This window comes from Orycteropus afer, unplaced genomic scaffold (genome assembly GCF_000298275.1).
Source record: "Orycteropus afer afer isolate SDZICR_OR568_19922 unplaced genomic scaffold, OryAfe1.0 scaffold00019, whole genome shotgun sequence".
NCBI classification, from domain to species: domain Eukaryota; kingdom Metazoa; phylum Chordata; class Mammalia; order Tubulidentata; family Orycteropodidae; genus Orycteropus; species Orycteropus afer.
In genome coordinates, this window is record NW_006921606.1 from 20777011 (window position 1) to 20794230 (window position 17220).

A 17220-nucleotide genomic window follows, 5' to 3' on the forward strand; every position below is an offset into this window, starting at 1 on the left:
TGAATGAACAATCCACCATTTGACCTGGAGATCTTGGATTCATCATTGGTTGGAGTCAACAACCAGTATACTGCCTGCCAACCTTGAGCTCATCAGCCCCTGCAGATGTGTGAGTCCAGGAAAACCTCCAGCTTGAAGTTTGATCCAAGAACTTGGGACTTGCCAGCTTCTATAAGTGTGTGAGCCATTTTCCTAAGATTTTTTCTCTCTCTCTCTCTCTCTTAAGCTTTACTGGTTTTGCTTCTCTAGAGAACCCAGTCTAACACACTGGGTGATGCAGATACTTCAAGAGGTCAGGCAAATCTATGAGAGAGCCTGATGCTTAAGAAATGTGTGCCAAATAAACTCATTAAATGCACAGGTGAGAGGAAGAGGCCTTTCATGCAGTCCCTGCCACTGTATCCCAATCCTTCCCATCCTATGGCAGAATCTCAGAATACCCTATATTGCCTGCTTTCAAAGCACTTATTTGATGTGTATATTTCCTGCATAGATTGCCCTGTCTTCCTTCTGTGGAGTGGCTGGTGGGTTTGAATTGCCAACCTTTTGGTAAGCAGTCAAAAGCCTTAGGCAATACACCACCTGAGTGCCTTCTTAACTAGAAACTATGCTCACAGAAGGAGCTCAATAAACACTCAGTGAGCCACGTCAGGAGTTCCTGAGATGCTCTATGCTTGGAGTAACTCATAATCACCTACAACCACAAGTCACATCTGCTCAGGAATGACACTTATGTAAGGAGGTGCCCTGTAAGGGTGATATTCCCAGTGCTTTTTACTTAGCGAGTGGATCTGGAAAACCAAGAACAAGCATTTGTGGGAGGAGAGTTTCTGGTGGGGAAACCTGGCCATCATTCACAATACCCTTGAGATGCTTTATTAATTGCTTCTGGTATCTTCATCTATAAAAGAGTCCACCACAGTCCCAGTCATGGGACTCAGAACCTCAGATTTTTCTTGGGCTTCTACTATTTCTCTTTTGCTTTCATCTAATCAGTTGGGAGCCTTCAAAAGATGTTGTCACCGCAATATTGCATGCCTTTGTCCTTGCCTTCCAATGTCACTGCTCTACTCCAGCTTCTGATAACCTCAACATTTTTGGTTAACTTCCCTGCACTGTGCCAACTACCCTGTATACTGCTAAATCAGAATTCTTAATGTACATTCACTCTCCCATAAAAAGCTATCATTTGCTCTGTACCAACAACTACTTATAACCAAAAAGCAAACTAACTGCCATCGAGAGAATTCTGACTCACAACAACCCCTGTTGGGTTTCTGAAGTGGTAAATCTTTATGGAAGTAGACTGACCAGTCTTCCTTCCACAGAGCAGCTGATAGGTTTGAACGGCCAATCATTCTTTTCCTCTTGAAATTCCAATTCCTTGTAACTCTTATACTTCCCCTATACTTGCTTCCTTCTCCTACTAGAGGCTGCTGAAGGCAGGAAGCTGGCTCTTACTTATTTTCATATCCATTGCAACACTTAGAATAGTGCCCTGCACACAGCAGAATCATAAGCAATATTTGTTTCAGTGAAGGTTCCCAGGTAGTATAAGCAGTTTGCACTCCACCACTAAGTTAACGGTTAGTGGTTCAAACCTATCCAGCAGCTGTGTGGAAGACTGGTGATCTGCTTCTTTAATGATTACAGCCAAGAAAACCCTATGGAGCAGTTCTACTCTGTAATACATGGGGTTGTCACGAGTTGGAATAAACTGGATGGCAATGGGTTTGATTTTGGGGTTTTAATATCCATGGCATGCAGTAGCTCCAGGAGCTGGATTCTAAATCAGACCTGGGGAGCATATGGTTTGCCTGTACCTAGAGAGAAAAGCAGTGACGTGACCTTTGAAAAGGATGAAGAATGATGGACTTGATAACCTCAGGAATTCTGCTCTGAATTCAATTTATTCTAAATTTACTGACTCTTGTGCATGTCAGCATCTTCCTCCCCACCTCAACTTCTACCACTGTGTGGGAGACCTAAACTCTTTCACAGACACCCCATTCCACACTTGGCCTTTCTACAACAGTTCTCCTCAACAGCAAGGCTCTTCACCCACATTCCACTCTGGTCAAGCACATTCTTTAGAACCACTCCACCACTGTAGCATCAAATTTAGACAAGAAATCTTTGACCACAGTTTCCTAGTCTCTATTCCCATTCTATTATTATACCCAGTTATTGTTGTTTGCTGCTGTCGAGTTGGCCCTGGATTCATGGCAACTCCACGCACAACAGAATGAAATGCTGCTCAGTGCTGTGCTAACCCTGTGTTTGGCTATGGATCTGACCATTGTGATCCACAGGATTTGCACTGGCTGATGTTCGGAAGTAGATTGCCAAGCCTTTCTTCCTAGTCCATCTTAGTTTGGAAGCTCTACTGAAACCTGTTCATCATCACAACAGGATGCAAGCCTCCAATGACAGATGGTGGTGGCTGCTTATGAGATGAATTGAGAATTCCTTTATCTCTTTGTGCTTGCTCTACTTTCTCACATATTTATTTCATTCCTTCTCTGGCCCAGGCACCGTGGTCAATCCTTTAGCTGCCCTTGGGCCATCATGCTCAACTGCTTTGTTTCCATTGCACCTGCCCACAAACCCCCACACTTGGTTGATAGCACCAGCCACTTCCTGCTTCTACTCCAGGGCTGCTGAGGGTAGCTGGGGAAGCTATTGGTACCACACAAACAGGTGTCACCATGGTCCCTGGTTCTGCCTTTTCTACCAACTCCTTTCTATTGGTGTTTAAAGCAGCTCCTAACATGCCCTGTCCTTTACTCACCTCCAGGCTTCTGTCCCTTTTCAGTCCCTCTAACACTTCTCTCCTTCCTCCTCATTCAGATAAATCTTCAGCTCTTAGCATAGACATATCCCTCCCAAACCCATGCCTCTGCCTTGCCATCCCAGGGCAAGTTTTTTCCACATATCTCACTGCACCTGTGCTGACTCCATCATAGAATCTCATCACACTGAACTGTGATATCCCCAAGATGGAATTTAGAACAAAGGATGAACGAAACGTCATGAATCTAGTTTCTTGGTCAGTCCTTCATTAACAACAATGGTGGTTAATTTTATGAGATGTTGCAGGAAATGGAATCAGGTCACATGCAAAGACTTTTTGATAAGCTACTTTTAATTAAAAGACAGAACTGTGTCAGATTCTTTTAAAGTAGGGTATTTCAAACTAAGATTTGTGACCCATAATGGGAGATAAAAGCAACATAGTGAGCCATGACTGACTTTTTGAAAAAGCATGAAATAGAACAGAATAAGAGAAAATAGAACAGAAAGAGAGAGAGAGAGAGAGAGAGAGAGAGAGAGAGAGAGAGAGAGAGAGAGAGAGAGATCACAGTCCATCATACCATTAAGAATGGTAGAGCAAATGGTTAATGTGCTCAGCTGCTAACTGAATGGCTGGAGTTTCAAGTTCACCCAGGGCTGCCTTAGAAGAAAGGCCTGGCAATCTACTTCCAAAAAATCAGCCATTGAACACTCTATGGCACATAATTGTTCTATTCTGAACACATGAGTTGCCATGAGTTGAAACCGACTTGACTGCAACTGTTGGCTTTTTACAAATTTTTCATGGAATTTTTGTTTCAGCTCTTTGTTTATGCATGTTTGTACTGGGCCATAATGTAGAATTTATCTCATGCTATGGATTACAGTCATGAGAGTTTGAAAAGCACTGTTGTAGATAATGCCTGACTGATTATTCCTGGGGCAGACATACAAATAGGGAAATCACTTTAGAGCATGATCTTAGTTACAAACCTGCAAGGTTTATAATTTTCAGTTCTCCCTTTGACTGTCCTATAATTCTCATTAACTTTTCAGAAATATCTTGCAATTTTTTTTTCATTTGCTCTATCAAAACTATCCTGAAGAGTAAAAATTCTTTCCAAATGGGTTGAGACTTAGCATCAGTTTAGAGATACACAGACCTCCACGGCAAGTCCACAGATGGGGCCCTCATCTTCCCAGCCCTGAGAGGACTCCTAGGTGCAGAGTTACACTCACTTGCCTCTGTATTCTCCATAGAGCTTGGAACACATTAGGTGTGCAATAAATGTTAATTTATAGCATGCATTATATGTGGGATTGTTTCACCATTTTCAGAAATCAGGATCCCCGACTTCCTAAGCAATATTACATTTTTCTATCTACTTGTCCACTCAACCATCTGGGGTAACAGTGGGGGGCATGGCGACACATCCCTATTCATTCTACCCTTGTAACAATAAGAAAAATAATCAGCATAATTATAATTCTGTGTGGTTGGTAGATTTCTGCAGGCTACTGCATCTTCCTAGAAGACTTCTATTTTTATGTTTTATTTCTGTAGGAGTTCTGATCTTGTTTTAACTAGGGCATCTTTACAGACTTAAGGCATTTCTATTTCATGGAATAGAAATAAGATAAGAGATGCCATTTAAAATTTCACATGTGTACCAACATACATGGATTGATAGTGGTTAAGAAGGATTCTGAGGCCTTGTCTTAGGCTTGGCAGGAATGATCACAAAGATTGATTGGAAATTATTTGCTATTGGCACAGATGAGAGGTCAATAGGGACATATACCACACAGTTTCCGTTCCTCAGATAGGAACTTACCTTATTAATGGGTCTAAGGGGGAATATTTTTCTTTTTTCCTATATCAACTATATAAGAACTAACATAATTATATATATATATCCATTTAAAATTGTTAAACAGATTTAGAAAACAATATGTACAGTGAAACCTATGAAAACCGGAATTCATCAGGACTGCCTTGCTTGTCTGGGTTTTGCAAGTTTTCTCCCTTTGCCAGGGTGTGGTAACCATTATTGCTCTCTGTTGTTGTTGTTATGTGCTGTCAAGTCTGATCCGACTCATAGTGACCCCTCCTTGGGTTTCCGAGGCAGTATCACTATGGAAATAGTTTGCCCAACCTTCCTTCAGAGGAGTGGCTGGTGGTTTTGAACTGCCAGCCTTCTGGTTAACAGTCAAGTGCCTTAGGCACCATGCTACAGAGCTCCTGCTCTCTATTAGTGGAAAATATTTGAGTTTTCCTTTTCTGAAAGGTTTCCATCTTACACAGGTTCCTGCTTTGGCAGACTTTAATGTATAACGTCATTACTCAAAGATAGTAACTATTAACATTTAGATGTCTAGTTTTTCAGTATTTTTTCATGTTTATAAATACTTTTAAAAACATTTGCTATATATCACATTATAGACCTCGTTTTTCCTCTCTACATATCACGTGCCCCTTTCCAAGTCTGTATATATTTTTCTTTACAGAATTTTAAAGGGTAACATAAAATCTACTGGGATTAGATACCATAATTTATTCAAATGATTCTAAGCTGTTAGACAGTTGGGTTGTTGCCAATTTTTCACTTTTATAAGCATTTTTATAATCATTTTTGTAGCTAAGTCTATATATTCACCCATGATTATATACTTGGAAAGAGGAATTTTATTTTCACCCTGAAAATACAGGTCACACCTATGTCCCAGTGCACATTAATTTACAATTTAAAGTTCATTAGAGAAAACCACTTCCCTATTACTCAAGGCAGAAAAAGTTATCCTACATTGACCTTGGCTTTGAGAAAGAGATGTTCAGAAACCAACAGTGGTCCGGGGGGCAAAGCAAGGCTCTGCAGAGAGCTGGGCTCTCTGGTTGGCCATTCCTGATTCACCCTAGCCACACATGGTCCTGAGTGAGTTATTAACTATTCATATTCTCTGATTTCTCAACTTAACAAAAACAGGGTTTGACTTCATTCCTTTTATCTATACCAATCCTTAGAAAGTAGCCCTATAGCTTGAAAGTTACATTTATCCCATCCTGGAAACCCAAGGTAAATAAATCAGTTTGGAAAAATTTAAAGGATGCAAAATATTTCCAATTGTGAAGCAATGTGATAATGCCTCTCTCTCTCCCAGCTGGCAGCCTCCTAAATGAAGCATTTCACAATCTGCTCATGGGTGGCTTAATGAAGGTGCCAAATTACACTACCAATTTTCTCCCCCTTTTGGTACCATCATTTTTCCTGCTTATGCCATTGAGAATTCAGGGTGGCATGATGATAAAGTTGGTATAAATGAAAACTCTGCAATATCCAGGGAGTGCTTGAGTTTAGTTTTCAGTGTAAAATTTGCAGATGTAAAAGCTTCTCTTGCTTACTAATAGCTGAACTTCCTAGAAAAAAAGGAACAAACTCAAGAAATGGGACCATTTCACTGATATTTACTCACCTGGTAATAAACATCCAATTCATTATTGAGGGAATAAGGAGATAATACATACCCAATAAACGAAGGAGAAGAAAAAGAACTCCCAGGGCGTAAGACTTGAGTTCAGGGCTTACTGTCCTACGTGCAAGATGAAGAGGGAAAAAAAAGAAAAAATTCTTATCACCCCACTTTAACAGACCCCGGAGTCATTCTTTGCTGTCCATCAGTGTCTTTCTTTAGAACATTACTAGTAATTTTTTTGTTTCCCTGTCTAAAGTCTGAAAAATTACTTAAATTGCAATGATGAGATAAGTTTAGAAATTTAACAGTGTTTTCATAACTAGATCTAATCTTTTTTTATTTTTAATTTTTATTGTGCTTTAAGTGAAAGAGTACAGAGCACATTAGTTTCCTATTCAATAATTTGTACATAAAGTGTTTCATCATATTAGTTGCATTTCCTACAATGAGTCAGGACTCTTCCCATTTCCATCCTGAGTTCCCGATTTCCTTTCATCCTGATTTTCTACCCTTTCCTGCCTTCTCATCTTTGCTTTTGAGCAAATGTTGTCCTTTAGATCTTGTATAATTGATTGTCCTAAGGAACACGTTCCTCTCGGGTGTTATTGTTTATTTTATGGGCCTGCCTAGTGTTTGGCAAAGGTTGTCTCTGGGAATGGCTTTAGTTCCAGATCAGAAGAGTATCTGAGGGCCATAGTCTTGGGGGTTTTCCCAGTCTCTGTCCGATTAGTAAGTCTGGTCATTTTTGTGAACTTGATTTTTTGTTCTATATTTTTTTCCCTACTCTATCTGGTACTCTGTTGGGATCTCAGTCAGAGTGGTTGGTAGTAACAGCCAGGCACCATCTAGTTCTTCAGGTCTTGGGGTCATTTATAACTGGAGCTAATCTTGTCATTCAAAAATAGAATGCAAATTTGGTCCACAGAGTTTCCATTTAAAGACATTCTGCTTTTACTAGAGCAGGGAAACATCTTAAATTAATAGGACAGATGTTTTGGGGAAATGCCAACTGGAAAAACAATTCTCTTAGGCTTCCTGCAAAAGAGAGCAGAACCATTAACACCTTTGTCATCCTCAGGTCATATTGTGAAATCAACCAGACCAGTATGGTCTGACATCCTGGATGCACCATCTGTGAAATAATCCATTCATGTACATTAAGTTTCAGTACATTTTAAATTGTATAGTTCTTAATTATTTATTTTGCACTGAATTCAATCTCCCTGGATTATGTCAACTGTTAGAATGATCCCTGGGCACATTTTTTATCACATTCTCTTGTACTGCTTTTCAGAATTCTTGAAAGCTACTGTAGAGCTCATTTGACCTACCATTGGTGTATTGGTATTGAGTGTTGTGGAGTTGAAACCAAAGAGATGCCCACCTGAAGCTTAAACCAGGTAGTAGGTCTTTGGATGGATGCTACTGGATAGTTGGGATAAATGACACATTTAATCCATTATAGTACTGAAATCCTGTTGATAATGTAACTTCTAACATTTATTTTCTACCAAATTTATTGTTAAGACTTCCCTGGATCATATGGGTCTTCCTAGTCTGATTAGAAAATGATGACTGATTCCAGAAAATGGGTCCACACAGCTGGTAACACGTAATCTCCTTTGTAATGCTTCTTATGCTTATAATTAGTAGTTATTTTATGTTTGTCTCCTCTCCTTGAGGACAGGGACTATTTGTATCTTTCTTGCCCTCATAACCTCAAAACCTAGCAGTGTCTGGCACATAGTGTATGATGAATGAACATATAATGGGATAGATGAGTGGGTCATACCTCTCATTTATGACATGGCTTATCTCTGGCTTGATGGTGAAGGAGCATGAATGGGGAGATATTTGACCAACCCCATGCTCATGTGCTTCAAGTCATTCATTCTGAGTACCACTGGCAGTGAACCTACCTCTAATCCAATCCCCATCATGAGCTCCTAGGGAAGAGGGAAAGGTAAGCACACAAATATGACCCTGGGAAGCACTTGGTTAGACTCAGAGACAGCTCCAATGTGGCTGAACCCTTAGAAGCAACAAGGAGCATTTGAGTATAGAAGGCCTAGTAATAAATTCTGCAGAAAATAAATGTTAGAAGTCAAGTTACTAACAGGATTTCAATATTGTAATGGGTTAAATTGTATCATCACTCAGCAGCATCCATCCAATGACCTACTAACTGGTTTGAGTTTTAGTTGGATGTATCTTTGGTTTTGCCTCCACAGCACCCAATAACAACACAAGAGTGGTGGGCCAAAAGACAGTGCCAAATCAAAAGGACATGGATATAGTTTTAGTAATCTTTGCTCTCACTTCTGAAATTCTCAGGGAAAGCGAAAGATGTATTATTTTTTGGGAAGTACACATTTCTTCTCAATTATAAGGAGTACAATAGAGGTAAGTAATCCCAGGGCAGCAGGTCAAGACTCACTGAGTGATGGGGAAAAAAGGCTGTAGCTGACTAAGCAAGCCAGAAATCTGTATAATATCAACAATGTCTGGTCAGAAACGTAGCTCTTTAGAAGGTGCATGCTACAAAATCCGTGTTCTTCAAAGTCATTATTGGCTCCTTGGCTCTATTTTTTATACATTGATTTGAAGGCATTACCTTGAATGACACATGAATAAAGGCAAAGTCTCCTTATCAAAAAAGCACGCTGGTATAATGAGCTAGAATATTTATCACCTGAAATTTGATTTCCTTTTAGCTATCATGTCACAAGGAATAAAGTGAGCAAGGTGCTGAGATCTCTCTTCATATCCTGCTGTGAAAGCAGTTCCAATGGGAGGAATAATCCTTTTTGTATATAGTTATGCAGAAGTGGAGGGCTCAAGTGTGTCCTTTATTTTTATTGAGAGTTCCAGGCAAGACCAGGGATAGGGCATTGGCTCCATAACTTACTAGTTGCATGACCTTGAGTAGACTGCTTAATCTTTTGCTGAGCCTCCATTTTCCCATCTCTACAAAGGCAATACTACTAACAAAAATGTACAGTAAGTGGAAAACAAGAGCCCAGTGCTGGCCCTGTTAGGGGCTTGGTTAACATTAGCTTTTATCTTCTGTTGTGGATGTTCTGACCACTAATGTCAGCAGGTATGCTCCAGTCTAGTTTGAAAATGAGACATTAATGGTTCAGTGGTAGAATTCTCAGCTACTATGCAGAGGATTGGGTTTGATTCCAGGCCAATACACCTTATGAGTACCCACCACTCAGCTGTCAGTGGAGGCATGCGTGTTGCTATGATGCTGAGCATTTTCAGCAGAGCTTCCAGACTAAGATGGACAAGGAAGAAAGGCCTGGAGACCTGCTTCCAAAAATCAGCCAGTGAAAACCCTCTGGATCACAACAATCTGATCCACAAGCAAATGTGAGAATGGCAGCAGGACAGGCAGAGTTTAACTGTGGTGTGCATGGGGTTGCCAGATTTGGGGGCCAAATTGATGTCAGTCAACAACAACAGCAGCCTGAGAGTGCCTGGGTAAGGACTGGCACACACCTGGGCCATGGCACAGGCTGCTTGTGCCCTTTGCCTGCCTGGAATGTCTGTAATGGCAAATGAGACTGGACAGGTGCTACATTGACCCTGCAAATGTGCACACCATGTGAGCAAGTGTGAGCAGGCCAGCCTGAAAAGTGAAGTTATAAACTAGACAAGGCCAGTTTAGGTCATTTAGGGAGCTCTGGTCGTGAAGTGCCTAAGGCATTTCACTGCTAACCAGAAGGCCGGTGGTTCAAACCCACCAGCCACTTTGTGGAAGGAAGGCTGGGCAATCTATGTCTGTGAAGAATTATCACCTAGGAAACCCAAACAAGGTGGCTATGAGTCAGAATTGACTCTGTGGCAGTGACTTATTTATTTATTTATTTTTTTTGTTTGGTGATGCAATGGTTAAGCTCTTGGCTGCTGCTAACTGAAAGGTCAGTGGTTCAAGCCCACCAGCTGCTCTATGGGAGAACAATGTTAGCAGTCTGCTTCTGTAAAGATTACAGCCTTGGAAACCCAATAGGGCAGTTCGACTCCATGCTATAGTGTTGTTGTGGGTTGGAATTGACTCGATGGCAATGGGTATGGGTTGCTGATGCATTTAAAGGGATTGCACATTTCCTGAAAATCTCCAAGAGCTGTTTGTCAAGCAGAGACTTGGAAGGGATTAAGATTTCAACACACTTGCTGTGTTTTGTCTGCCAGTCATGACTACTGATCTCCTAGAGGCTGTGTTTTTGCAGGAGTGTGATGGAAAGAGGACAAAGGAGGACTAGTTACTGCTAACGGTGGTGAGGGGCATTTTCCCTGCTTCTCGATGCCTTCTGTGTATGAATATCACAATAAAACTTCGTGAGAATTTCTAATAAGAAAAATACATGCCCCACCATGCAGCCATCCTAAACGCATACCTGAGATCTGATGGGTTTCGTCCATATGTGCATTATATATAATCAGTCTGTATATATATTCATAAATTCAATAGCTCATTTCATAAACATTTTTCATATTCTTAAGAGTTTTCATTGTTACACTGAAGTGCAGTACCATAATTTAACTCATATTCCAATTCAGGCTTTCCTGCTATTATAGTTAGCATTGTAATAACAATCTGTGCTGAGCTTCTTTATTTATTTATTTTTTTTCTTCTTTCCTTGTAGAGAAGTATTTTTCTTAAGATAAATGGCAAGGGGTATGGTTATTGCATAAAAGGGTCTGAACATTTTTATGGCTCTTGATTCACAATGGCATTTTTTTTTTAAAGTAGTGATACAATTTTCAATGCCACCTGCAATATGTGATCTTACCAGTTTTGTTACAGCCTTGCAAGAACTAGGTGTTAATTTTTTAAACCTGTTTTTCAAATGGAGTAAATGCAAAGTGGCAAATGCTTTTGCATATTAAGGCATTGCTAATAACCTTCAAGTAATATAAATCCAGCTTACAAATCCTCTTTTGGGGGAATTCAAATAAAGATGAGGAAATGTGGTCTGTGGGGATAGAGGAAGAGAGAAACTGGCTAAAATAGCTGCTGATACACATTTACAGAGGACATTTCCAAGCACATCATTCCTAGTTTTATTTCTAGTCTTTGGGATCATATTGGTTTGTTGAGATAACTGCATCCCACAAACTAGGATCTTCTTTGCATGGTGTTGCTTCCTCTTGTTCAGATGGATATTGATCAGGTCACTTCTAGGCTCTTCACACAGATTTAGACAATTTTGAAAATGATAAAAGTTACTCAGAGAGGGACATTACTCAATAATTCACTTCCGAGGCATCTCTCTTGCCCCAGGACAGGCTGTGAGAGATGCAGGATTATGGAATGATGGGTGGCTTCTTGTCCTCACTGTATTGTGCCCTCCTGAGCTGTTCACGTCTCTCTAGCATTTGTACACACATGATTTCACCTGGCCTTACTCCACTCCAGGAGGCAGGCAGAACCCATAGCATCACCCCATTTACCAATTTAGGGACAAGCACAGGGAAATCAACATGTCGAGGTCAGAGGGCTGACCAGTGGCAGGCAGGCAGGGCTGGGCAACAGGACTTTCAACTGTTAATCCAATGCCTTATTTACTTTGTTCCAACAATGCTTCTCTCTGCAAAGAGCAAGCCCGAACCACAGTCCCTTTAATAAACATCCGCAAAGGAGGAAATGACAGTGTTGTCTTCTCCTTTGGGCCCTGCTCTCTACCCTTGGTGTGAGGTGCTCAGAAACATAAGACCAAACCAGTTGCTACTGCCACAGCTCATCTGTCAGTTTGTCATACTGTGGTGGCTTGTATGTTGCTGTGAGGCTGGAGGCTATGTCACTGGTATTTCAAATACTAGCTGAGTCACCCATGGTGGACAAGTTTCAGTGGAACTTCGAGACTAAGACAGACTTGGATGGAAGGGGCCATCCACTTCTCAAAGAATTGGCCAGTGAAAACTTTATGAATAGTAGTGAAACAATGTCTGATATATTACTGGAAAACTTTATAAATAGTCCTGAAACACTGTATAGCAAGGATTGGGAGGATGGCGCATGACCGGGCAGTGTTTTGTTCTGTTGTACAGAGGGTCTGTATAAGTCAAAGCCGACTTGACAGAACCTAACAACAACAGCTGTTACTGAGTCAACTTTGACTTGTGGAAATCCCATACATGTCAGAATAAACTGTGCTCCGGAGGATTTTCAATGGATGACTTTTCAGAAGTAGATGGATCACCAGGCCTTTCTTTCGAGGTGTCTCTGGTGCACTTGAACCTCCAACTAGCAGCTGAGCTAGCAGCTGAGCACATGAACTGCTTACACAAAGACAACTGAGTATTGGCCTGTTGTTGCTGTTGCTAGGTACTGTCGAGTCGGACCCGACTCATAGTAACCCCTCCTTGGGTTTCCAAGGCAATATCACTACAGAAGTAGATTGCCCAACCTTCCTTCCGAGGAGTGGCTGGTGGGTTTGAACTGCCAGCCTTCTGGTTAGCAGTCAAGTGCCTTAGGCACTATGCTACCAGAGCTCCTTGGCCTCAGGAAGCTGAAATCCTTGTTGTGGTTCTGCTCCACTTGGCTTGTATGTAGTTTCTGAAGTTCTGTTCTTTAGGAGAATAGTGGACACCTGGAGGACAGGGGGAGTGGCAAGGCTGGCTCCCAGGTCCCTGGACTGGCCTAAGCTCTTACCTGATGAGGATAATGACCGAGGGTGTCTGTGCCATCGCGCCAATCATGCTGCAGACACACATCACGCAGAGGAAGGTGAGGAAGGCCTCCTGGCACCCAGGGCTAGGGCATTTCCCAGGCACCACGGTTGCATTCTCAGGGGGGACGGTGGTGAGGCATGCACAGCCGGTGAGATTCTGAAAGGGAAGCATCCAGCCCTTTGAACTGGGAGCATCTCCAGTTTCCAAATAAAAAATCATCCATCAGCAGATGCTGCAGCAGCCAAATTATACATTCTGTGGCATTCCGTTAATTAGGTCTGGATAAATGAGGTAGCTTGTTAAGGAGGCCATAAAACATACACAAATAAAGGCCTATTTGTGGGAGGGGTGGGGGTGGAGAGCTGATTCCTCTCTCTCCTGTGTATTTCATTTCTGTTCTTGGGAATCCCTTAATAAGCTATACTGTTGACCAAAGTGTCCCCCTTACCCAATATAATCAAAGAGGAAATTATGCTTCCACAATATGATAAAGTAGTGCCAAATTAACACTGCAATTACTTGCCCATTTGTCCTCTCTTTTATGCCATTATAATTACACTAAAGTGTATTAAAAGGAGTAAATCAGGTAACTGTGTATTGTTGCTGGTTTGCTGCCCAACGTAGCTCTCAGAACAAAGGCGATGCACCATCAGGCATGAAGCTGAGGCCATGAGAGGGGAAGGCTCATGAGAAAGTTCTCTTGTGGCTGAGAAAACCAAGAGGATTCAGAGATGCCAGGGAGCTGAGAGGGGGGTCATAGGGAACAGAGCTAAAGGCCTACGAGATCCACTGATGAATATATGATCAGAGCAAAGCAAGAACAGTGACCGCATTCCATTTGATCTTCTGAAAGGATGCCTGCCCAGTGCCTCTGCTCCCGGCCTGGGCCCTGCACTTGCACTCGAGGAATTTCTGATGGCACAGGGAGGAGTAAGGGCTGGCAGAGGTAGCACCTAGAGCCAAGCCAATTAAGGTTCGATAATAATAGTGCAGATGCCTTTAATGAATACAGAATGAAAACAATCATAAATGATTCATAGCTTCTCCTTCTAGAACTGCTTGGCTTTCTGAACGCGCCAGGGAAATCCTCCTGAGGGTCAAAGAAACACCCTTTGGCTTTCACCATTCTCCTGTTCTGCCTCCCCCTGCCTCGTACTTCTCATCTCTCTTCTACCTCTCCCATCTTTTCTTTTCCCCCAAGACAGAGAGGGAGAGGATGTCCTAGTCAGTCAAGTCCCATGGGGTTACTGCAGAGTGTAGAGTCTTTATGGGCACCCCTCAGGCCACCTGTATGCTCTGTCTCACACAGAGGGGGAATAGGGATGAGAGGTATCCAGCTCTTGTACCCCTCATCAAATTGTGTTCTACACTGGGATCCTTTTCCCTAAGCACTACTCTCAGAGACAGACCTTTCTACAAATGGCCCAGTTACAGTACCTGAAGGCATTGGACTGTGATTTCCTCAAAGGTGCTGACACCCTCCCCTTAACAGTCCCTCTTCCACAGTCATCTCTGTCTGGAATGTCCTTATTGCCCCTGGAGATCTCCTACTAGTACCAGTTGTGTCGAGTCAATTGAATTAGGTCCATGACCATGTCCCTAATGGATGGAGACACAATGAGAAGTCTCTATCTCAAGACTACAGCTGTGCAGCCCCATCTGGTGAGTTAAATATGTTCCTGAAGTTGATATCCTGTTGATGGAGCGAGTGGGGCTAAACTGCCATGGGTTTGCAACCAAGACAAAGTGGAGTAGAGGTGGGCAGGGCATAGAACAACAGAGAGGGACAGTGCAACAGTGAAACAAGGGCTGCTCTGGCCAACTGGGCAGGAATGGAACCAGAACAGAAATGCTGGAGACTAGCATTCAACCAGTGAAGATGCTGGTTTGTTGGTGCTGGAGAAGAAAGCTGGGATTGGATGGACCTCACAAAGATCCTAGTCAAATTTGTATTTATTTATCAAGAGTTAACTGATTCTGATCAGGGCTGGGGAGGAGATAAGCCACCATGTTCTGAGCAAGAAATTTGTTTCCTTCTCCATTCATGGTCAATCTAACACAGTGGGCACAAACCACTGGGTGGGCCTCTGGCATAGGGGGCTGGCTGAGACATTCTTGAGGCCCTTGCAGCAGGGAATCTAAGGGAGAATGCTGACTTTGCTGTCATATGGCAAGGGATGGGAGACATCTTTATTTTGGAGCACAGATCTGCCTGGACATGATGCTAAAGGAGTTGGGGTACTCTGGGTACAGAAGATGATGAGGCCATTGAGGAAGAATCCTTCACTTAAATGCCTGAGTGTGGTGGGGAGAACATGAGAGAAGGTCTATGTTGTTTCATCTTTCTCAGGGTGCATAACTGGAAGAGAGAATGACTTCTACCAACAAGGTTTTATATTACTACTCCAAATGAAAAGAAGTAGAGGGCAGCCTTTCACTCAGTATCTACTGATCATCTAAGTAGGAACTTCTGAACCTATAAAAGTTCTGAGTTGTAGCAAGTTTGAAAAGTAGAGATAAGCTGAGTGTGAGAAGACTTTAATTAAGATGATAGAGGTTTGGATCCTAATTCTGCCCCACTCTGTATACAATAGTCCTGTCAGGCCAGTACGAAAAGTAGATGAATCTTAGAAATTCCCTGTGGACTCTCATGGCTTAAATGAAGTGGAAACACCCCATATTGCTTTCTTTGGTGGTTTCTGATATGGTGTCATCTATTAAGAAAATGCATTAGGCTCTAGAGATGAGTTTGTCTTCCCAGTCTGCCATTCCCTGGAAGGACTGTAGTCCCTGCTGCCTCTAGAAGAGGTGAATTCTTGGCCTGGTGCCACAGCATGAGGTGGCAGGTTTTAGCTTTACTGTAAATGAAATGTACTATGATGCTTCATATGAGAGGGACAGGCCTGACAAGCTTTGGAACAGTGATAACTTATATGACTGATTAAGGGAGCTCTGGTCTGCTAACCAGAAGGCTGGCAGTTCAAACTCACTACCCACTCCTTGGAAGGAAGACTGAGCAATCCCCTTCCATAGAGATACTGCCTCAGAAACCCAAGGAGGGGTCGCTGTGAGTTGAACTGACTCTACGGCAGTGAGGATTTTTTTTTTTTTTCCGGTTTTTGGTGCTGTAATGGGTAAGGCATTTGGCTACTTTCCTGAAAGTTGGCAGTTTGAATCTACCAGCTGCTCTGTGGAAGGAAGACGAGGCAATCTACTTCCGTAAAGATTTATAGCCTTGTAAACCCAATGGAGTTTGCCATGAGTCAGAACTGACTCGATGGCAGCAGGTATACAACAGAGTGGGACTGGCTTATAAATTCTACAAGAATTTCTTTTACAAGTATACTTGCTCCAGCACAAAATGGTATTGGTATATGTATAGTATGAGTACTTTGTACATCAATGCCCATCTGTAAGAACTGGTTACAAAGATTCCATAGATCCACACAATGGAAGATTATGTAACTATAAAGAGTTATGTGAGTATTCTTTATTTACTAATACACACAAATAATTAACTTAAAAAAACCCCACAAAACAACAAGGTACAGAACAGGGCCTTGTATGTGCAATAAAAAACCCCAGAAATATAGGCAAGTGATTGTGTATTTGTCAGAATGGTAAGTTGAGAAGTCAGTGAATGCAGGACAGAGGTGGATGGAAATTTTCTCTCCCTACTTTTCTGTACTTTTGAACCACATAAATAAATCATCTATTAAAAAAATTAAAAAATCTCCAGAACGTTATAAAGAAGATGAAATCAATGAAAGAAGAAAGGCACTGTCATTGAAAATTATACTCCTACTCCCATCCAGTTATTAATTGAAATTGAGAAATGTTTCTATTCACATATTGAATATGGAGATAAATAATTACAAACAAGCTGGAGACCATAAAAATAGAAACATCACTCTATAGAATCTTGGGTTCATTTTCTATTGATGAAGAAAATCAAAAGCACACTATTTTGACAGGTTATATTACAAAAACAAAATATTCTTCATCAGTGTTTCAAAAATACTGGCAAAAGTCTTGCTTTTGTTTAGGTCTCTTTTCCCACATTCAATACGTATGGATCAATTCCTATTAATTGTACAAATGAAACAAATTCCTAGGTTGAAATACGATTCTGCTAAGGGTTGAGTATGGATGATGATGTTATTTTCATTAAAAGTCTCTTGTGAGGGGCAAGATGGCGGACTAGGCAGAAGGATTGCACAGACCCTCTTCAACAAAGAAAAGGGAAACCAATTAACACAGACACAGAAGATAATC

The 17220-nt window shown here is 41.6% G+C and overlaps 1 protein-coding gene across 1 annotated transcript in view; it reads right to left on the bottom strand.

Moving 5' to 3' along the window:
* Nucleotides 1-17220, bottom strand: part of SLCO3A1 (solute carrier organic anion transporter family member 3A1) — a 383148-nt gene that overhangs the window by 18859 nt on the left and 347069 nt on the right. Inside the window, exons 8-9 of the mRNA XM_007959974.2 lie at nt 12926-13101; nt 6317-6381 (exon numbers count right to left, since the gene is read on the bottom strand). Of these exons, the coding sequence (XP_007958165.1) occupies nt 6317-6381; nt 12926-13101 (241 nt within the window). The remainder of the gene's footprint in view (nt 1-6316; nt 6382-12925; nt 13102-17220) is intronic.